This window comes from Capricornis sumatraensis, chromosome 18 (genome assembly GCF_032405125.1).
Source record: "Capricornis sumatraensis isolate serow.1 chromosome 18, serow.2, whole genome shotgun sequence".
Taxonomy (NCBI): domain Eukaryota; kingdom Metazoa; phylum Chordata; class Mammalia; order Artiodactyla; family Bovidae; genus Capricornis; species Capricornis sumatraensis.
The window spans coordinates 48797278-48821400 of NC_091086.1; the positions used below are offsets into that span (position 1 = coordinate 48797278).

Here is a 24123-nt window from a genome sequence, read left to right on the forward strand (position 1 = left end):
TCATTCTAATTGGGTAGCCCCAAATACTATATTTCTCTTATTTTAAAGGTGCTGTCTTTACTTCCTGGGTAATACATCTATTTAAAACGTAACAAAACAACAGTGTGTTTCCAAACAGAAAATATGTGTTGATATGACATTATCCCCAAATGGAAATGACACTAAGATTACCTGCAGAAAATTAACATTAATTGAAAATAAATCCCTAAGACTACTAATTGAAGTCAGCATATTCTTAAGTACATATTATATACATACAGAACCTGTTTTTGTTTTTTTTTTAAGTTTTCAAAATGATGTTTTCATTACAGTACTTTGGAAATTTCTGATGACTGCACAATGTAAGATTCTAATGACAAAAATCATTAGAACAGCGTATGAAATAAATGATTTGAACCTGCCAAAAGGATTAGTTCAGTTCAGTTGGGTCCTCTGGATAATAACTATGACACTAATTGCATAATTAGAGAAATAATGGATTCGATGGATTGTACATTACTTTTCTGTTTGTAGTTTGAGACCATTACTTTATCATTAGTTCAAAGACAACGATGGCAGTGTTGCCATGGAAACAAAGCTAAAAACAATGAAAAAATCTTAATGCTTTTGAAAGTCAACTATCATTTTAATTACAATCTTAAACACCCTTGTTGTAGGGAATCCAAGTTTTCCCTTTGAGAGCGTCTTCCAAACATATAATATGTAGGTTTTCACCATGATTTCAGTATTCATCTATATCACATTATATAAATATACGGATATTTTTGAATGTGACAGACAGGGTGTCAAGTTCAAGTGTGACTGGCTCTTACCTCCCCATTTAACTCTGAGAGAGGGATCTGAGTTTTATTTAATCTAATTTTACTAATGCAACTTAATTGTGTAAGAAGTATCTGAAGCATATGAGTTCTTGTACTTCGCACTGCTACTTTCAAGTACATTAGAATAATACTGACAACTACAGACAAGGAGTTAAACTTTGTCTCAGAAAAGTTCCTTCAAGAAATTTTTAAATGATTAGACTTATTTGTAATTAGCCTACTGATGGCTGAAATAATTCCAAGTGATCCATGATACATTTGGTAAACCAAACTTTAAAATATGCTAAATATTTCCTTTGTTAACATCTATTAGCTATTTTTCCTTTCCCTTTATATGATGCGACAGCAAACTTTTGCATGTCTTACGAACCAGTGGCAAGGAAATAAGGTCGTATTAAGATTTTTTCTTTTTTGGTTGTTCTTTTTGAACATTACCATTTAATTGGCATCATTTCCTAAAGAGGAAGGAGACCCTCAAAACACTGGTGGATCTGAAGTTTTGAGTAGTCATTGGTGCCGGAAAAAGATCATGAAGGACAAACAGGATGGGCAAATATCATTTTAAATTCTTTGTGACAGAAATACACACCCATATATAGTTCATCATCTCCTTGTGAGCTGATACACCAGGAACAGTGGTTCCTCCCTCTTTTCTTCTACTAAAACTGTATTTTTATCATTAAAGCACAATCCCTCATCCCATTAGCATGTGAAATGTACAGAGCAGTCAGCTGACCTTGAGTCAGTGCAATGTAGTAAGAGACCAGGCCAGGGAAATTGAGCTGTGTTTCAGACTTGCCCTAAGAGTACAGGGGAAAAGATGACGGCCCATCCTCTCCTGCAGCCCAGCGCCTGTTGGGCAGACATGGTTAACAGGATGCACTAAAAAATAAACATTTGCCTCTCAGAAGCTCATAAAAGTGTACTAGAAAAAAGTCTCTAACGTTGGATCCACACGGACTGCAGCCATTTACTTTTGGAACGGATAGAACAGAGGACCCTTCACGAAGCAGGGGATAAATAGAAAGAAATAGCCACTTCACATCTTTCAGTGTCGTATTGAAAAATGAAAAAAAAAGGCAACATATCATATTAGGAGTCCTTGTCACTGTCCACCCCTCCATACATATCCGCGAGCTTTTTGAACCGAGGCCCCCAGTCACTAAGGTAGTCGTAGTCTTGGTCTCCATCCGTGGTCACCGACTCGAGCGAGCTGAGCGAATCGGCCACCGAGCCGGCGCCCTCGTAGGCGTAGGTGGCCAGGGAGTCGTAGGGCGGGGCGGTGGGGTCCGTGTCATTCTCCTTTAACCTTTGGTTAATGAAATCTCGGACGTCGGTGTTATCACGGGCTGCTGGAGTCCGTCGGGGTAGGAAAAGGGCTTCGGGCACAATGTCCCTGCGCGATTTGCTGTCCTCTATGGCTTCGGGATTTCTCAGGGTGCCGATATCAAAGGCCTGGGTGTCCTCCTCTCCGCCTCCTTCGTCGTTGTAACTGACAATGTTGTCTCTGATGTCCTCTTTAGAAATGATCAAAGGTTCTTTTTTCCGCTGCCGCCTGAGAGCTGCGAACAACACCACTGTCACTGGAAGCAGGAACAAAACAGCAAGGGAAGGGAAAGTTAATTTGCCGCCCAATTAACATCAGGAAGAAACACAAAGTGAAGTTTTCAAACTTCTCCACGAAACTACTCTCTCGTTTAAGGTTGTACTTGCCTCAGCACCTGATCAAATCAGGGCTCTCCCCCACCCCCGCAATGGAGTAACTATATATTTGAAAGAAAGTTTTTAAGAATTTAACTAGAAGATAAAACACCTTCATGTTTTGTCAGTAGTTCCTTTTTGCTTTGAAATGGCGGACTAGTTTCAAGATAAGGGGGGAAAATAATAAAAGAGCTCAACCACAGTGATATTACTGCAAAAAGAGTGGAAATTATGCTGAACACCTGAAATGCTCTGAAACTGCTTGTAAGCACAAGGCTGGCACCTTCGGGGATGTGTTGAAGGGTTTGCATAACTCCACTTCTAAAATAACTTTTGCGCACTGATGCCTTCTTTTTTTTACCCCCTCCAAGAAAAGTGTAAAGTTAGTTTAAAGCCCAAAGTAGAGATGTGAATGTTTGCATACCTTTCTTACATATAAGTACAGATAACACCTGGAGAGACCCAGATACAATTCAGAAAGCCATTTTGGACTTCAAGATCAGTCAGTTTGAAGGGAACAGGTAATAGTACACGTGCCAGATTATTTGTGCTTAGGCTAAACAAAACAAACATATTTCTGTGGGAACTTAAAACAGAGAATCTTTCAGAGTTTCATATTCTGTAAGTCTGTTGACCGGAATGTTTGTTCTTTTGATTTTTCCTAATTCAAATTAGAGGCAAAGCAAGAACTGTATTTAAATAGCTCCTGATGTTTCTTCACAGCTGGCTACCTGTAAAGAGACACATCTACAAATGAGCATATGGATGAGAAAGTGAAAACATAGTGACAGCTTAGAGAGAAAACAGTCATCTGGGGCAGAAAATGCATTGTTAACCTGGGTTTGTCCAGGGGAGATTAGTACCAGTAATATCTCTTTACTCTTTCATCCGTAACATGGTCCAGTTTTTATGAGCCATGAAAATTGAATTATCACAATAACAATTATAGAATAATGGCCTTTGGTAGAGGTGCATATCTACCTATATAAGAATGGATATATGCACACCCAGGTGTCTATATATTTAACATTTCAGATGTTAATGGTATTAATAATTGGTTACCTGTTGAGACGGTTCTTTGTGCCAAGCACTGTGCTAAGTGCTTTACATACAGAATCTAGTTGAATTATCATAATAGGCTTGACAAAGTAGGTACCACCATTATAACTCCATTTTACATAAGGAAATTGTGGTTTAGAGATGTGATGTGTGCAAATAATTGAAATCCAGGTCAGGCAGACTAAAAAGCTTGTACACTTAATTACCATGCTTTGAAGCATGTTTGGATTATAGACTATTTCACAAGGATATGCAGTTCTGCTGTTTTCAAGCATGTGGTTGTATAAATATAAACATTCTCTTTTGCTGCCGGAGAGTATCTGGGTGCCTCATGTATCCCTTTCATATTTTTTGTTTATTCAACAAGTATTTATTTATTGCCAACTCTGTGCCAGGTAGAGTTCTAGGCAGTATTAATGAAAAAAATAGATCAAGAGTCTTGTCTGAATAAGGTAGGCAGAGGTGGTGGTGGTGGTGGTGGTGGTGGTGGATGGATGGATGGAAAGAGAAAAAAACAATGTGTATAATAAATAAAGAAATTATTAGAAGATGTTAAGTGCAATATAAATAAGAAAAAGTAAGGCAGAGTAAGGAGGATGGGAAGGACTTCTGTATATGTTTGAGGGGCTGCATATATTTTTGTGTGTGTATGGGGGTTGAGTGCATCATTAAGGAACTAACATTTGAACAGATAGATGAAGAGTTATCCAGGGTGCTATCTGGAGGAGAGGACAGAGCTAGGAGCAAGGCCATGGAGTGAGGTGTGTTTGGAGTGTGTGAGGTGTGGGGTCGGTGGGGAGAAAGGAGTAGAAAGGGCCATGTCAAGTGGGGCTGTGGATGCTCCATATGACTTCGCTTTGCCCTGGGGGTCCAAGTGGTTGGAAAATTGCAGGGTTTTGGGTGGAAAGATGCTCTTAATCTTTAGTGGCGGTGTCTTTACTTGTGGCTTGCAAACTCTTAGTTGCGGCATGTGGGGTCTAGTTCCCTGACCAGGGATTGAACCTGGGTCCCCTGTATTGGGAGCGTGGAGTCTTAGCCACTGGACCACCAAAGAAGTCCCTTGTGTCAAAGGAGGTCTGTAAAAGTCGCTCAGTCGTGTCCAACTCTTTGCAACCCCATGGACGATACAGTCCATGGAATTCTCCAGGCCAGAATACTGGAGTGGGTAGCCTTTTCCTTCTCCAGAGGATCTTCCCAACCCAGGGACTGAACCCAGGTCTCCTGCATTGCAGGTGGATTCTTTACCAGCTGAGCTACAAGGGAAGCCCAAGAATACTGGAGTGAGTAGCCTATCCCTTCTCCAGCGATCTTCCCAACGCAGGAATTGAATCAGGATTTCCTGCATTGCAGGTGGATTCTTTACCAACTGAGCTAAGGGGAAGTCCCTTAATCTACCTTTTATGCTAGTTTTCAGTGTGACACAGATTTGCAAAACAGAGGGCTGTAAGTAAGGCCAGTCTTTAGAACAGAGAATAGAATCAAGCTAACTGTCTCTCAGAGAAATACATTCTGACAGACAGAGGTTCATTCCACCATTTAAGGCAAGATAGCAGGCATTTATCACTTCCTAATTCTTCCCTAGCTTAAGTTGCCTGTATCTTGTCTTTTAGTCTTATGCACACCTGAAAGTGCAGTTATCTAGAAGACAGAGGGCATGTTCAGTAATTTAAAGGCATTTGTGCACTGCCTAATTCTCCTACTGCTACAATTGCCTGTCTTTTCTTACTGGCCCGATGCACATCTAACAAATTCTTGAGAGCATAATCATCTAAAAGGAAGGTCTTTTTTTCAAAGCTAACTTTTATAAAGTGAAGGTATGACTTCTAAGCACTTGGCATAAAAACACTCTGAGAAAGTAATATGCTGTCTTCCCAGTAACTGACTCTTTCCTTTTCTCTACCCCCTTGAGGCCAGAGGACCGCAGTGAAATTTTGGGGCTGGAGTACTTGGACCAATTTGTGTTCAAATCCCGTCATAAAACTAGAAGGTAGCAAGGTATCTGAGATGAGCAGATCTAGATTCAATTAAACAATCTGACCTTTCTAAGTCAGGTTCCTTCTCTGTAAAAGAGAGGCAATAACATGGTGCCCAATGCGAAAGTTATGCCAACTCGAAAGCACCAAAGAGGCACAAGATGTAGCTGTTTTTACTGTTGCTTTATTGACAAAAACAACAGATGCCACATGATCCACTTTCTTGACAGCAGATTTCCTCCTATGTCAACGCTGCTTTCTTCCTGTTATAGGCGCCCAGATTTGTTCAATCATCTCATTTTTAGTTCAAGCTCTCTTTCAGTGTGGAAGTTGCACTGTATTCTATAAGCTTGTAAAGAAAGTAGGGTACAATGTGGAAGCACCAGGGCCTGGGGGGCAAAAACCTGGGTTTGGAACTTGGTTCTATCACCTGTTAGCTGTGTGACTTAGCTTCACATCCTGGAACCTCAGCTTTCATATGTAAGATGCAGATAAATATAGACCAGATGGTTCTGAGGATTAAGTGAGAAAAAACATTTGTAAAGCCTCCTGTCCAGTGTCTAGCCCATGATGTGAGTCTAATAAAGGTTAGATCCCATTTTCTCCTTTTTAATTAGGTACAGAATTACAAAGAGACTAGACAAGATGTGGGAAACACGGAGGCAAATTAGGAGTAATGAGGAGATGGCAAATTCATAGGAGGAAAGAGATGAAAAAAGAGGTCATAGGGAGCTGGTTAGAAGGAAAATAAGAGGGTGGAGAAAGTGGGTAGATGATGAGAGAAGGGAAGTATGACCTCTATGAGATGAAGACCAGCTCTTTCTCCATAGACCAGGGATCCATGGAATTCTATTTGATGCAGCCTCCAGACTTAGCCCTTCTAAAAATACCCTCTTTTACCAGGGGGCATAGTAGGGGGAAGGGATAGTTAGGGAGTTTGAGATCAACATGGACACACTGGTACATTTAAAATGGATAACCAGCAAGGACCTGTATAACACAGGGAACTGTGCTCAAGTTATGTGGCAGCCTGAACGGGAGGGGATTTTGAGGGAGAATGGGTATGTGTATAGCTGAGTGCCTTTGCTATTCCCCTGAAACTGTCACAACATTGTTAATCAGTTATACCCCAATACAAAATAAAAAGTTAAAATAAATTTTAAAAACCTCTTTTTTTTAAACCAAAAAAGAATATTCGTATCTTTCTCTCGGAAAACAACATTTACAGACTCACACCACTGGAACACTGTTTTGTCTTTGCAAACTGTCAGTTTTTATTTATCCTCATATCTTAAAATACTTCCTCCAACTCTTAGTTGACAAAGAGAATCACAGTTCTGTAGCCAGGTTTCAAGGCTCTGTGATAATTAGCGGAGTCAACCTGGGATATGAAACTCTTGAGCAGGGATCCCTAGGCTTTCTCCTCTTGGAAAAATGGAAGTCTTCCTTCCCTCTTCTCAAAGTCACTACATTGCCTTTAAAAAAAAAATGACTTCCTGGTCTGCCTCTATCAAATCCAGGTTAACTCTGACTTTCTTTCCCCCAATGGCATAGTCAAGTTTTACAAATTTTAACTTTTATTTTTTGAAGGGGTGTGTTAGCTAATATTTGATCTCTTTTTTCATAACAATCAAGGGACTTTTGAGCATTCTGAGCTCAACTTGTGTGCTTAATTAGTTGGTTGGGGATAAAAATTTTTCCTTCAAATCACTGTTAGACGTTTGATTACATTCATTTCTTTTAGATCCCAGATTTATTTCCTTAGTCACAGAAGTTATTTATTGAGAGTCTGAGAAATAATAGACATCGTGTATGTGGTAATCAGAGACCAATGCTAAGAAGGTAGTTATTTAAGTGGGTGGATCCAAGCAAGTTTGCTGAGTTCAAGAAAATTCACCACTATTTATTTTCCTGTATGAGAGAAAAAAAGTCATTGCATTTCTCCTTCCAGTTTCTCATTGATCTTTAAACTTTACCTTGATGGAAATGGCCTTCATCATATATACTCCACACCCAACAACTTTTGTTCTTTGAAACTGAATGTTCTCCAGGTTAAATATTAAACAACAAATGAAATGGAAAGGGTGTATTTATATTGCCCTCAAATCCCCCTGCAACTCATTCCCAGCCTGATAGACAAGAGATTCTTTTGATGGAACGACTCCCTCAGTGGGGAAAGACATGGGCAAGTTTCACAACTGTTCATTCTCCAAACCCACTTTTCAAGCAAAAACTAGTTCACGGGTGAACACGCATAAGATTCCCAGCACATTACTCACCTAGATCAGGCTGTATGCCTTAATGGGGGAGGCGGATAAATCTAGAGAGCCACAGTAACAGTGTGTGCCCCTCAGCATGGGGAGATAGGATGCAGGGAGAAGCAGTTTACCTAGTAGGGTCACGATGCACAGAAGGATGGCAATCAGAGCCCCCGTGCTCAGTCCCGTGGGGTGGACGAGGGCCTCCGCATGGCAGGACTGCATGTTCCCTTGGTGGTCACATGCACAGACCCGGACAGTCACTGTCCCAGTGCTGCTTTGGACTGGGTAGTCGTTGTCTGATATGACCACAGGCAGGAGATAGGTGCTCATCTCGTGTCTGTTATAGCCATTTTTCCGAGTAAAGATTCCCGCTGTGTTGTCTGGAACCGGAAAGCAAAGTGGTGAATGGAAGTGGAAATCATGTTATGTATGGGATCAGTTCTGATGAGACTAGATAGATATAGATACAGACATAAGTATATAGACAGACAGGCAGCTTGGGCTCATTTACCTTTGTTGTCTTGAATGGTAAAGTTTGAGCCGCTGGCTGCTTCGGGGGCCAAAGAGAACGAGAATTGGTGCCCGCTGTAAGGGTCATCCTTGTCAATGGCGCGTAGGGTCTGAATCAACTAAAATCAAAACCAGAAAGCTGTCATCAAGTTTTACTAACTCAGAAGAGTTTCTTACAGCTTTGCAGTAAATTGCTTAACTCAATGATATCTAATTTTAATTTTACAATGATGGCCTCTAGAAAACTTACAATGAATCTACCCTAGGCAGAGAACTGATTGGCTGGAAATAGAGCAAAGGACAGCCCTACAACAATATTTATTGCAGCGAATCTAAATTCATCTGTTGAAACCGGTAGTACCCTCTTCCTTGTGATAACCAGAATTGTCCCCAGATATTACCAAATGTCCCTCGCGGGGGTGGGAGGGAGGAGGGGTGCGGGGCAAAATCACCTGGGTTGAGAAACATAGTCTTGGAGTGATAACAAGCTTAAAATATCTCAAGGATTTATGACAACATTGCAACTTAAGTAAAATGAGGCACTCTTTGGAGAGCTTGCTTAGAAATGCAAGCTTGGCATATACATAAGCAATTGACTTGCTAAAGAGCTAGTTTGAATATAAAACCTACAACTTCAGAGTCCCATTTTAACATGTATTTTAACAGTACACTTCTATTTTGACAAACTAACATAATTTTTATATCACTGGCAGAAAAGACTGATTTCAGGTGGGGACAAATGTGTAAAACAGTAAAACATTCATGAATTTGTATTAGTTGTACAGATGGGCAATGTAAATAAATGAAACTATGAATTATAGGCAATTGTAAAATATGTTCTAGCTAGTACTTTTCAGTATATATGTTAATTAAAAGTATCTGCTCACCAATAAAGATTTTTCCAATAAAGCAGTGACTGATATATTTTCATGGAAACTTAAGACTAATTTGGGATCAGCATCAGTCTGTGAGACTAACGAACTTTCTCTTTTTAAAAACTGTTTGTTCTCTTATGCAAGTTAAACATTCATCATGGTTCTTATTTATAGTATTAATTTTGTTGGCATTTATTTCATAGATAATTCAAGACTTGCCCTCAGCTCTGTGTATCATCTGAATTATTAGAAGATCTAAGTTTGTCTGAGTTAATTAATTTGCTTTCTTATGAAACTCACCTGATCTGCTTTTGCTTTTTCACAGACAAAGGTTTCATAGAATTCAGCAAATTCTGGGGGGTTGTCATTGACATCTAGGACTTTAATATATAGAGGTACTCGGCTGCTCTGCTTTGGATTATCTGCAAAATGCCCAAAAGAAAGGAACAGGCATTTATATGTTGATGGGTGATCCCATTTAGATGATGGTTACTCACTCCTTTCTCATTCATACATAGTTTCGCCAAGGCTCTTGTGAGTACCACAGGGCATTATGTATCATCATAGTCACAAAAAAGTAGAATTCGATTCTTTGGTACTTCTGGACGAGGATACACCTGAAGGAAATATATAGGGGACAAAGCTACCTTTATGTACAGTCAGTGCTGTGCTGTGCTTAGTCACTTAGTTGTATATGACTCTCTGTGACCCCATGGACTGGAGCCCACCAGGCTTCTCTGTCCATTGGGATTCTCCAGGCAAGAGTATTGGAGCAGGTTACCATGCCTTCCTCCAGGGGATCTTCCCAAGCCAGGGACTGAACCCAGATCTCCCACATTGCAGGTGGATTCTTTATCATCTGAGCCCTCAGGGAAGCCCCAAAATACTGGAGTGGGTAGCCTATCCCTTCTTCAGGGCATCTTCCTGACCCAGGAATCAAACCGGATTCTCCTACATTGCAGGCAGATTCTTTATCATTTGGGCTATCAGGGAAGCCCATACAGTGCAACCATATAATAAATCCCAGATTAACACAAAATAAAGAAGAGCTATCCAGAAAAGGAATTTTAGAGGCAGATTTTTTTTTTTTTTAGAGGCAGATTTTAAAGGAAGCCAGGGAAGTAGGCTTTTCTGTAGACAGAAGGAAAAAAGAATGGGACAATAATGATTGTGAATGGTCTTAGTTTTTCAGTTTGAGAGCTAGATATCGTGTCAAGCACTTTGTTATATTATTTTATTTAATCCTTATAAACTTCTGAGATAGGTATAATTATTGCTCCCATATTATAGATGAGGAAACTCATTATATTATAGATGAGGCATGGAGGAGTTAGGTAATTTGTCCACATTCACAGAGAAATTAATAATAAAGAGTGGATCCTAGATTCAAACTTGGATCTGTCTGACCACAAAACTGAGGCTGTTCATCTCATATAATGAAAGAGCCCAATCAGTGTTTGCAGACCTGCAGTAAATGGAGTGTTTTTGCTGTCATCTCTGATAATCTCCTGCGAAGTATGGAAGAGAGATTCCTGTTCTAAGAATCAGGGGCTGGAGTCTCTCACCTCAGCTCTTTTCATTCACTCACTCATACATCTGTTTGTTTGTTCTCATCATAAATATTTTGTGAGCACCTAGTACTAACTTGTGCCAGCCACTATTTGGGGTGCTGGGACACATTGGGACTATAACAAAGATCCTGCTTCCTGGAGCTTTGTTCTAAAGGAGGAAGGCAAACTGTAAACACATAAATATATAATGTGCCAGATGGCAAATGCTATGGAGAAATTAAACAGGTAAAAGGGACCGGAGAGAGACGGAGACGCAGCTTTCTATGATGAGATGCCATTTGTATAGAGACATGAATGAAGAGATGGATTAAGCCATGTGAGTGTTTCTGGCTCTTGAGGTCAAGGAAATGGCAAGTACAGTGGCCTGGAGTGAGAGAGAGCTGGTTTAATACAAGCTCTTGGCTCTTGGCATAAAAGGTACTGAAAAAGTTTGGACAATAAGATTCTTAGGTTCCTTTGCATCTAGAATACTGCTCACATTATTCTTCCAAAGTCAGAGCTTCAAAGGCGAGTTTTAAAAGGTCTTTATCGCTAGTATTTTCAAATAGATCATAGAAACAGTAAACATTAAAAACAAATTTTTAGGTGCAAAGCTTAAAACACACTTAAGGTGACTACCTCAGTAAAAAATAAAATTTCATGATGTTATAAAAATGATCCTTTTCAAGTGGGAAATAGTTTTGTAATTTTAACGCTCTAAGTATGCTCTGTCCTTGGTATGCACAGTAGTCCCTCCACATAAATTCTGAAGATAAATTCTCACCTAACAAATGTATAATGAACAATTCTTACCCTACACAAAAGCAGTGTTTCATTTTGTCCACATTGGTTACTTATCATTCTACTCAATATCTTTCAGCCACTTCAAATCTCATGAGTTATACTGACAAAGAATATTACTGTATTAAACCATTTGATATGGACCATTTTACACTAGATACCTGAGCTAAAATAATTTGAACTTCTAAAAACAAAAGCTAAAACATGAGCTATAACTTAGATGTCCATTTTTAAACATTTCAATGCTATTTTAAAAATCCTCTTTCTTTCATTTACTTAAGTCTACACATTGTGTATATATTACACAGGTTTCACTGTGTATAATTATTTGAAGTTTCCCTTTGGCAGTATTTTTCTTTGCCTTACATTTAATGGAGACTGTGATAAAATTCATTCTAAATACTCTATAGATTACTTGGTGGTTAGGATTGCTCACTTTGGTGTTCCATGGAAAAGTCAAAATTTATATCTCTTAATTCTGTAACAGGGCTTCCCTGATAGCTCAGCTGGTAAAGAATCCACCTGCTATTCAGGAGATCCTGGTTCGATTCCTGGGTTGGGAAGATCCCCTGGAGAAGGGAAAGGTTACCCACTCCAGTATTCTGGCCTGGAGAATGCCATGGACTATATAGTCCATGGGGTCACGAAGAGTCGGACGTGACTGAGCGACTCAAAAAAAAAATTCTGTAACAATTTTGAAACAGACATTCTACAGAAAGCTAAAAGGTGCATAGCCAAAAGATTTCTGTACTAAATCCTCCTTGATAAACAAATATTAATAAATAAATATTGTATTGGATATATATTAATTGATAAAGTGCAATGAAAGCTTATATATAGCAATTCTTTTTAAAAACGCACATAGTGAGAGCTAACTGACAGAAGGTTGACAAATATTTGTTGTCTAAATTCATCATTTTCTTTCTTCTCATATAATTATGTTGCTAAAACAATACTGGTTATGTTGCTGAAATTAAAAGAACTATTTCTAAGCAATGCCTACATTTTAGGTTATACTTGATCCCCACTCCCCCACTACAGACACACATATACAAAGTCTAACTGGGAGCCCATTTTTTTCAGCAGCTTGTGTGACACTCTGATTTACAAGCATTTTGGAATCAAATCCAACATGTACCTAGACTGAGAGATGCATTCCCATTTTATTGTTCCCAAACTACAGAACTTCCACAGTTGCTTCTGCTTGTATGATTGAACCAACACGTGTTTAGAAGAAACATTTAGTACCAATCATTACAGAGCTCTCTCCTTCAGTATGTTTTGAGCAGGATCATCAATACACAGTGACGAGTTTCAGCCATGCTTCACTAGCCCTTGCTGAGATGCTCTCTGTCAACTGGGGATGGTAGTGGGAAAAGGGTGGACTTACTGATCTCTGTTGCTATCACTGTTATGTTGTGCCACAGCAGTGTTTCTCGATCAAGAAGTTTCGATGTAAAGATTGAACCATTTCCAGAATCGATGTTGAATATTCTGTCCATATCTGTGTGTCGATCGACAGAATACCTGAAAATGCAGAGTACAATTTAGGAAGGTTTTCTTTGTATTTGTTATTTTTACATCCTAAAACGATTCCAGAATATCGGTTACATGAAATTTTTTCTACCTTTAGCGCATATTTGTAAATCTGTAACTTAACACTGATGCTTGAACTATGGTGTTGGAGAAGGCTCTTGAGAGTCCCTTGGAATGCAAAGACATCAAACCAGTCCATCCTAAAGGAAATCAATCCTGAATATTCACTGGAAGGACTGATGCTGAAGCTGAAACTCCAATACTTTGGCCACCTGATGCGAAGAACTGACTGATTGGAAAAGACCCTGATGCTGGGAAAGATTGAAGGTAGGAGGAGAAGGGGATGACAGAGGATGAGATGCTTGGATAGCATCACCAACTCAATGGACATGAATTTAAGCAAGCTCCGGGAGTTGGTGATGGACAGGGAAGCCTGGTGTGCTGCAGTCCATGGGATCGCAAGGAGTCGGACACAACTGAGTGACTGAACTGAAGTGAACTGAACATTAAGGAAGATATTCTGAGAAATTATTGCTTTACAGTTGAGGTCTTAATAGAACCACTAGACAAGTTGTATGATTTTTGAGTATCATCACCAAATTTTTTTTAATGTAATTTGGATCAAGTTTATAAACTAATTGTTATGTTTTACTTTTTTAGATCTTTAGAACTTTAACATGTGTGTGTGCATAAGTAGGATTATTGGCTATTTTTCTATTACTCATTTTTATTTTAAAAATCATTTTGTTGAAAAAGCAAAAGATGGTAAATGTGGCTGAGGTTAGTGAGGCTGGAGAGGGATTTAGGAGATAGGCTTGGAAAAAGATTCACAGTTGGGACTGTAGAGGGATGGGCTGGCCATGGGGGGGAGTTGGAGTTTATTTGAACTTGATGTAGATCTTCCAATGGGTTTTATGCAGAGGAGTGTCACTATCCAGCTCATGTTTACTAAAGATCACTGGCTGAATTAGGAGAACGGTTGGATGGTGATATTACAAATGATAAGTGTGAAGAACAGGATTTGGGGAAGATCAGTTTTGATATGTTGAGGCTGAGGTGCCTTAGGAAAGTCCAGGAAGCTCAAGATGAACATTTGGACTGACAGTCTGGATTTTCTAGTCAATTGTCTAAGAAGAGAAGAGGGAAAAATGCGAGGAACTGAGTTGCTTAAAGGACGAACAGGAACAGAGACCCACAGGGACTAGAACAGAGCCTAGAGCAGAGTAAGAATTTGATACATATTTTAAAAGGAGGGTTTGGAGAATTCAAGGGAAACCAAGAGGTGTTTTAGAAACCAAGAAAGGACAAAGTCTTCAACACTGAAATTCATGGAAGATGAGTAGACTTTGAGAAATGCTATCTTCTTTATAAACGTATCTCTAGTTTCTGGAATAGCCATAAGTAAGAGGGAAATATGTAATACACCCTGTCTTACAGAGGATTCCGAAAGAGAAAATTCAGAAGAAAGTTGATATGTGAAGGCTATTAGGAACAAAAAGGTTGTCCATTTCAGCTGCATTCTCAAAATGTACATCATGATAGGAGATTTTAAGATGTCAGCTCAGTAGAAATATATTTTAGGTAAATACTAGGTAAATGTCTTACCTAGTCATACATGTGTGGAATTATTATGCATTAAAAAAAAATTTGTTCAGTTCAGTTCAGTTCAGTCGCTCAGTCGTGTCCGACTCTTTGCGACCCCATGAATTGCAGCATGCCAGGCCTCCCTGTCCATCACCAACTCCCGGAGTTCACTCAGACTCACGTCCATTGAGTCCGTGATGCCATCCAGCCATCTCATCCTCTGTCGTCCCCTTCTCCTCGTGCCCCCAATCCCTCCCAGCATCAGAGTCTTTTCCAATGAGTCATCTCTTCCCATGAGGTGGCCAAAGTTGTTACTAACTTGCAAATAGTGTACTATATTCTAAGATTCTATTTCAATTATTTTGTGTTAAAGTACTACTAGTGAATTATAATAAACAATATATGTTATCCTAATAAAATCTCTTTTCATCATCTAGCAGATGTCTAAAAAATAGATATTCAATTATTGTAGGGTATTTAAACCTGATTTTAAAGAGAATTAATGAAGTTCATAATGGATGCATATATATCAAGCTGGAATTTTAGTTTCAGTTTATAAAAATCTAGATTTATAAGATTATATAAACCATTATCAAAAGTATTGAAACAGATGAAAGAGCTATTGTTTTGTCATTTATGTCATGAATCAACGTTTATTAAGAATTTAACCAATTGCAATGAACTTGTTTGATCACCTTTCATCATTTTTAATTTGAGGATGATAAATATTTATAGGACATGATTACCAAAAAGGAAATCTCAGTATTCATAGCCTTTGTAAGGAATTTAATAATTTTCTACAAATATATATTTTTCTTTCATGAAAAATGTCAAGCTTAAGACATGCTGCTTATTGCTTTTATAAGCTATAATAATTATACATAGCAGAAATCTTTTCTTGTTTTCTCTTTCCTTCCTGCTATGGTTTTAAGTTTTACAAGTAATCATATTTTCCAATCAAGCTTTGAAATAAAGGGTGAGGAAGTTTTAGTTGAAGGTGGCTTTTCATTTTATTTATTTACTTGTTTAATTTTTTTGGCCATGCATGTGGCATGTAAGATCTTAGTTCCCCAACCAGGGATCCAACCCATGACCCCTGCAGTAGAAGTATAGAGTCTTAACCATTGAACTGCCAGGGAAGTCCTAAAGGTGGCTTTTGATTTTAAAGAGAGAGGACTATTTAGGAAATATAGTAATTCTGTATTATTTTCTTTCCTTAATTGGGGGATTTAAAAATCATTAGAAGACCTAAAATGTCTACATTGTTTAGGAAAGCTGTCTCACTTGAGTCACACAAAGCCTCATTTGTTTGTTGTTTTTCTTTTCAAAGTAATTTCCACTTATATTTAGAAATTTACTGTCAATCATATTAATTATAATAATAACTGATAAGGAAAAAGGTAATCAATTCATAATGATTAAAGTGGATCATTGTGCTAGGTACCTCCTTTTTTCCCCTCGAACTTTATTGTATTCTGTGATTTAGTGATTTGTCTTATGTATCCTGAAGGGAGCTTTGTGGGTCAGGAAAAGATGATGTATTTGCGTGTAAAATTTTCATAATAAGTATTCAGAGTGACATTTTATAAGACTTCCGTGTAAGTCAAAAGACACGTGATATAAAGTTGTTGAAAGAAAATTATTTTATGTGACTAAAAAAGTAAAGATTTGTGCTAAAATAATGATAAATTAACATTTGGGGAAGAATTCTCTAGTGTTAATTATACACTTAAGATGGAATCTAACACTTAATTGTTCCATATTTATGTCTTGAATAACCAAAAACTATATATGGTTGTACTTTCTGAATATAAGAATTGGTTATAATTCTCCTATAAAAGAAACCACTGGAACATACATCTATGTACCAATGTATCTATATATATTTTTATCTTTAAATCTATGTCCATACATGAAATCCATATGTACCAAAGAAAGACTGGCAGAAAGAATTTTAAAATTAGTTGACAGCCAACGTAGCTTCTGGCAAGCTAACTACTTCCTATAATGAAACAAAATAAAAACAATGGGTAAAAGTGGTATGTGGTATAAAAGTAAAACAGATATAAAAATGCAGCCTAAATTCCCAGAAGACATTATCTCTTTCATTAAAAACATTTTGACTGATCAAAGAGGTAATCAAAGTTTGTATTTATAAACTTCCAGCATTAGCACATTTAAATTGGTCTTGATACTGACTTGCTGAGATTGTTTTCTTATGCAGTATACAAACTTTGAGTAAAAGCACGTTGTGAAAGTACTTAAGGTTATTCATGTTGTATAAGCAAAAGCCATCGTTTAAATTCCTTGTTGCGTGTGTGCTACGTGCTGCATACTAGGCTGCTTCACTTGTGTCCCATTCTTTGAGGCCCCATGGACTGTAGCCCTCCAGGCTCCTCTGTTCATGGGATTCTCAAGGCAAAAATACTGGAGTGGATTGCCATGCCCTCCTCCAGGAGATCTTCTGGACCCAGAGATCGAACCCATGGCTGGTATGTCTCCTGCGTTGGCAGATGGGTTCTTTACCACTAGCACCCCCCAAGAAGCCCATTTTCCTTATTAATAATTTTAAATGTATATGGAGGAGCCCTTGACCCTTGGAGCTCTCATGTGACTACTCTGGGTTGCCAATCATGCAATTCAAGGAGATATTCCAGTAGAATGATAAAACAACAAAGTCTCTTTTCCCAAAGATTTAAAATTATTCTCTGAAAATAAGCCAGGCATTTCTGTGTTTTAGTTGTGGGACTTGCCATGAGATTTCATTTGAACAAAGGGCTCAGTGGCTGAAAAGTTAGGAAACAAGTGCCTTAGAATCTCAAAGTCTTTCATCTGAAAAAAAAAAAAATTCTTCATGCAACAACCAATGTGATCCTTTTAGAGAGTAGTTTTGGATTAGTTAAGTCTAACTTTCTTCACGGGGAATAATTGACACAATAATATTCTGGTTTAGCTCTTTTCTCAGCGAGTCAACTAAGCTATGGGTAAAGGCTTGAAGCTGTGGACTCCAGTGCTCTCGTGATAAGATTCTAGCATACTTAAGCAATGATGGTCTCAAAGAGCCATGAGGCTTTCTTACAATGTAATTTACAGTGAAGGTATACAGGGAAAATAGAGCTTGCTTACTTGGTATATATTTGGACTCAACTCAAAGCTTGCCAGTGGCTTCTTACCTCAATCAGAATAAAATACAGTGGTTACTAGGGCCCACAAATCCCAGTAGGACCTGCCTCACTCACCACCTACCGAACCTCTGTTGCCTGATACCTGATACCGTAATTTCTCTTCATCTGCAACTGCTCTCAGCTTGGCCGGCCTCTCCTCCCATATGCCAGGCAAACTCTGATATCAGATCCTCTCCTTGTTTTTCCCTCTTCTTGGCACCTTCTTCCCCCAGATATTAGTGTGGCTCATCCCTTCATTTCATTCAAAGCTTTACTCAAATGATTTCCAACAAGGCCAGGCCTGACTGCACTATCTAAGATAGTAGCCAGATACCCTTTATGTCCTTTCTTTCTTTTGGCCATTTCACACAGCATGGGGGATCTTAGTTCCCTGAGCAAGGACTGAACCCAAGCCCACTGCACTGGAAGCGTGGAGTCTTAACCAGTGGACTGCCAGGGAAGTCCCACCCTTTGCTTTCTCTGTCTTATCTTGCTGCTTACACTTTAGTGTCACCTGACATATCACAGGGCTTACCTGTCGGCTCAAACAGTAAAAAAATCTGCCTGCAATTCAGGAGACTCAGGTTCAGTCCCTGGGTTGGGAACATACCCTGGAGAAGGGGATGGCAACCCACTCCAGTATTCTTGCCTGGAGAGTTCCATAGACAGAGGAGCCTGACGGGCTACAGTCAGACATGACTGAGCAACTAACACTCCCACGTATTTGTTGTTTGCTTGTTTCTGTCATCCCCAGTTAGAATGCAAGCTCCCTGCAATCAGGACTCGGCACTATTCTCGCTCATATCCCTAGTGTCTGGAACAGGCCTGGCACAGGCCTGGCACATGGCAAGTGCCCTGAGCAGAAATTTTTGGACTCACTGGCACAACTTCTCAGTCTGCTTACTTTCTTCACAGGGAATAATTGACACAATAATATTCTGGTTTAGCTCTTTTCTCAGCGAGTCAGCTAAGCTACGGGTAAAGGCTTGAAGCTGTGGACTCCAGTGCTTTCCTGATAAGATTCTAGCATACTTAAGCAATGATGGTCTCAAAGAGCCATGAGGCTTTCTTACAATGTAATTTACAGTGAAGGTGTACAGGGAAAATAGAGCTTGCTTACTTGGTATATATTTGGACTCAACTCTATTAATTTCCCCATGATTTCCCAGACATATATCATGAAACTGTGCTTGTTTTTATCCATGTCTGCAAAAGAAAAAAAATTACGCATCCAAATGGAGCATAATTCTGCCTGTAAGTGTTATATGGTAGGTTCTTCCATACTTGAAAAACAGAGTTTCAAGCCTAGTGCCTTGTTTGGTAAAAGTGCTTCCTCCACCAACTTCGACAAATCTAAGACCTGAGAAGAAATCCCAGCCCATTCAACTGCATTACCTTGTACCACTGCCATATAAGCAATAAACTCCTTATAGCTCATTTTATGCCTTCCTCCCAAATTAAAAATATAATTTTGGGGGCTGACTGAAGGCATACGGGATCTTAGTTCCCCAATCAGAGATCGAACCCACTCCCTCTGCAGTGGGAGGGCAGAATCTTAGCCACTGGACCACCAGGGCAATCCCCAAATGTTGAGTTTTTAAGGTTTATTTAGTTGCTAAGATAATATTTTATATTATGCAAGAAGTGTAAAGGTAATAAAAGTACTTTAAAGTATTTTTTTAAGGAAGATACAGCTAATTGGAAAAAAAGATTCATCTTTTCCAATTTGCAAGTGAATATTTGAATTTAAATCAACAAACTTATGGAAGAGACATGTCACAGAAGTGTGCTTACTTGACAGGGTTCCTGGCAGCGTCTGGGTCTTGGGCTGTGACCGAGCCTATTGTCGTATTTATCTGAGCGTCTTCTCTTATTTGCAGGATGTAGGCCAGTTTGCTGAAGACAGGGGGCTCATCTACATCTTCCACCAGAATTCTCACTGTGGCTGAATCTTTGAATGGACCCAGGTAGAGAAAGCGAGGTTCAACGTGAGGATTGGAGGCTTCCACTTTGAGGGTGTACACTTTCTTCTTTTCAAAGTCCAAGAGCTTGTGGGAAGCGAGGGGAGGAAGAAACGACATATTTAAAGCAGTCAAGACACAGAAAGTCAAGACATGAGCCATTTTTAATGCAAACCACTGATAAATGAATGTGATCATATTGCTTTGAGACATTACTACACAGCATAATGTTGGGAAAAGACATGGGAGTTCAGATGCCACCAATCCTGATGAAATTGTGGGCAGAAATCACGCACCAGGACTGAAAGTTTATGATGGGCAGGAGAGGGCACCTAGAAGCAGAGAGAACCTAAAGAGGCCCCTTTTATAAAAGTCCTTATATCTGACTATCAGAAGCCACACCAGGGGCAGGTTGGCAAATATGTAGAAGAGCATTCTGTGTCAGATGTTGTCACATTTGGCTTTAATTGAACAGTCACTGAGTGTTTAAAATTTGTCAAAGAACTTCGCTGGTGGTCCAGTGGTTAAGACTGTGCTTCCAATGTAAGGGGCATGTGTTCGATCCCTGGTGAAGGAACTAAGATCGTAGCTAGGATGGAGAGCTGCTGGTCTGCAGCCTAATTTCCTAGTCCTTGTTCAGATAAAATAGATTAAAATTTGTTTTTCTTTTTTTTTGTTTTGGACATGAGGTGTTAAAATATTCCAAGTGATATCCAGATAAGGGCATCTGGCTAATTACTTGCCAAAGAAAGCAATGATCACTGTTGTCAGAGGTCTGTAGGAGAAGTATCTCTGCTTCTGGAGACAGAGTGAACCCAAATGCTTATTGCTGACTTTTATTTTTAGATGATAATATGACAAGGCTCACTAGAAACACAATTAATCAAGATGTTAGTGAATGTGATTTAGTCGGCTAGGCAAAATTTCAGCATGAATCTGATAAGGTACCAAGAAAATTAAAAAGGTTAATGCACACTAATGGGCTTCCTAATTATATTATAGCTTAAAACATTGATCTGAATGTCACTGAAACATGTTTTATTGTCTTTCCAGATATTAAGACATACAATCCGAAGCTTAAGAGGAAATTTTTTCTTCTTGTTTACATCCACCTATGCTTATATTTACCAGCAAATAACACATTACACCAAAGGAGAGAGAAAATATGACACAACACAGGCAAACGTGAACTCATTAAACACAGTAACCAAAATTAATATTATTTGTAGCTTTGAAGCACACAGTTTATTTGATTTTTAATTTTTGCCACATTTTAGTATTCTGCTCCACGACAATTTTGGGGGTAAATAAGTACATAGGGGACAAATAAGAATTCAGAACATAAAGTTTTCGTGTGCATGTTCCAAAGTAGTGATTACATAGGAGAAAAATAGGAATTCAGAATATGAAATCTTAATTATTGCATTTCAAAAAGTAGCTAAAGAGTTTGCAGGAAATTTTGTTACTTTATTTTTGTGGTCTTTATATATCTTCTCTCTTTAATTCAAACCATCTTTGTCACTGCTTGTATTACTTCTTTCCTTCAAAGCATGTAGTGGAATTTGTAGTTATATATGTTTCTTTGTTCATTTGCTTTCTTCCCCATAAAAGCGGTTCCATGAGAGCAGAGACCATCTTGTTGAATGTACTATTGCATCTCCAACATTCAAATGGTGTCTGGCACTGTTTTAAAATTTATTCTTCAGTTATACTATTTATTCATGTATTTTTATGAGTTTCATTTGTTTATGCTATTTACTTAGGAACTTTTTAATATAAATTTATTAAAAAGTATAGAATTAATGAATGCATAAGATTATTGAGAACCCCTGAAAGCCAACCAAAGAACTCTCACTGTAAATAGACTACTGAGATGTTATGGGGAGGGAGGTGGGAGGGGGGTTCATGTTTGGGAACATATGTAAAAATTAAAGATTTTAAAATTAAAAAAAAATAAAATAAAAAAAAAAATAAAATAAAAAAATAAAAAAATTGGGCAGCCCAGTGATGCTAGTGGTAAAGAACCCGTCAGTCAATGCAGGTGATGTAAGAGACACGGGTTCAGTCACTGGGTTGGGAGGATTCCTTGGAGATGGGAATGGCAACCTACTCCAGTATTCTTGCCTGGAAAATCCCATGGACAGAGGAGCCTGGTGGGCTACGTCCATGGGGTCACAGAGTAGGACATGACTGAAGCATCTTAGCATGTGTGCAATGCATGAAACACTCTTACTCTTGAAAGAATTAATAGACAAGACTTGAGAGGAATATTCATGTGAGATGTAATTGCCCCCAGTTACTTGGTGACCAGAAAAAGAGAAATGCTTTCATTTGCATAGTATTTTAAAAAATGCTTTACCTTTTTGACAGTTATAATCCCTTCCTGAGTTTCCTGATCGGTGATGACATCAAACATGTCCAGCCCCTCTCCTTCTGTAATGCTGTACTCGATTTCAGCATTTTCTCCCATGTCGGCATCGCTGGCTTTGATCCTGCCAATTGGTGTGCCCGGTGGAGAAGACTCAGGGGTTTTAAACTGATATGTACCTATTAATTATCAGACAGATATAAGTCAAACACGGACTAATTACACCCCATCATAATAAAAACAAAACCCATTTTCTAGCAGTTTGTTCAGATAGTACCATGGATGCAGGCAGATTTGGGCTTTCCTTAAAATAATTAATGGTGCCCTTGTCTCTTTAAAGTTTTCACTTTCATGGTTGTTAAGAATATTTCTTCTATTTCATGACTTGTCTCTTGGCAAAGGGAAAACACATTTCTTGTCCTGTAAGTAGGCTTCCAAGTTTACATGTGATTGTGAGAAAGCCTGAACTGTTAGAGGAGGGTGCTGTAATCTAGCAGAAAGAATAGAAAAGAATTTAACCTGAGCTGTGACTTTAAGCCAGTTGCTAGGAACTCTTTAAGAGTTCTTTCTGTCATTGCTAATAGTAACTGAAGGTGAAAACAAATTACAGCACTTCAGAGAATGTATCCAAATAGAGATGAGATGCCTTCACTCATATGTGGAGCTGGTTTAGTTGCAGTTAAGGATATAGATAAATACATTGAGGAATAAAGCTCTGAAATTTTTCTAGGTTTGACTGATTTTTTTTCCTTTAAATATTAGCGTCTTTTTTATACATGGATCTCTCCCATTCTTATATTTATACTACTAATTAAAAACTCTGTTATATAGATATACATTTTTCTTACATCTTCACATTGGAAAATTAGTCAAAGGAGACTACTTGTGAGTTTCAATTTAGGTATGCCAGGCTAGCCTGTCCTTGAGCACCCCTTCTCCGCCCCAAAATAGCAAAAACAAAAGTTATTCTACTCTCACACATTACATTTTACCCACGATTTACACAAATTGCCTTGGAAAGAAAATTTACACTCTGATACTACTGAAGTGTGAAAGTCGCTCAGTCGTTTCGACTCTCTGTGACCCCATGGACTATGCAGACCATGGAATTCTCCAGGCCAGAATACTGGAGTGGGTAGCCTTTCCCTTCTCCAGAGGATCTTCCCAAGCCAGGGATCAAACCCAGGTCTCCCACATTGCAAGCAAATTCTTTACCAACTGAGCTATCAGGGAAGCCCACAAAAGTATAATACTTTAATAATATTTAATTCACTAAGTATTGAGCTCATTCTTGATAAGATGATAAAAGAGGCCAGTTTTATCATGAGGGAAGTGGAAGTATACTTGGGTGCCTCCAATCCCTTCCTGTATTCTCCTATCCCTCGCCTTGGGACATTATACAGAAACGAGCACAGTTTATTCTCGGAGAGAGTGGAGAGGGGCAAGTCCCCTGGTAACAAGGTATGGGTAAATCTTCCTGCTAGCCTTCCACAAGCCATCCCCACATAGAAAAGAGGTTTTGGGAGAAAGTGTTGGTGATCCTGATTTTTCATGTCAGCTCCTGAATGGATGTTTTAGGGTTCATAAAAACTTTCTTCTGCCCGTTAAATCAGAAATCAGTTAGCTATTCTGTTTTTACATTTAGTAACTACGATTAAATACTTGAAAAAAGTAGATGGTATGGAGATTCCTTAAAAAACTAGGAATAAAACCACCATATGACCTAGCAATCCCATTTGTAGGCATATACCCTGGGGAAACCAAAATTGAAAAAGACACATGTATCCCATTGTTCATTGAAGCACTATTTACAATAGCTAGAACATGGAAGCAACCTAGATGTCCATCCACAGCTGAATGGATAAAGAAGCTGTGATACATAACACAATGGAATATTACTCAGCCATAAAAAGGAACACATTTGAGTCAGTTCTAATGAAGTGGATACATGGAAACTTA

The 24123-nt window shown here is 38.7% G+C and overlaps 1 protein-coding gene across 2 annotated transcripts in view; it reads right to left on the reverse strand.

The window, feature by feature from the left end:
- Positions 1 to 1913: 1913 nt before the first annotated feature.
- LOC138094355 (cadherin-6) overlaps positions 1914 to 24123 on the reverse strand; it is a 59564-nt gene continuing 37354 nt past the window's right edge. For both annotated transcript variants that reach the window (XM_068990396.1, XM_068990397.1), the window contains 7 exons: positions 22156 to 22343; positions 19630 to 19883; positions 12942 to 13078; positions 9501 to 9622; positions 8327 to 8444; positions 7944 to 8195; positions 1914 to 2404 (listed from right to left, as the gene is read on the reverse strand). In XM_068990396.1, the coding sequence (XP_068846497.1) occupies positions 1914 to 2404; positions 7944 to 8195; positions 8327 to 8444; positions 9501 to 9622; positions 12942 to 13078; positions 19630 to 19883; positions 22156 to 22343 (1562 nt within the window). The remainder of the gene's footprint in view (positions 2405 to 7943; positions 8196 to 8326; positions 8445 to 9500; positions 9623 to 12941; positions 13079 to 19629; positions 19884 to 22155; positions 22344 to 24123) is intronic.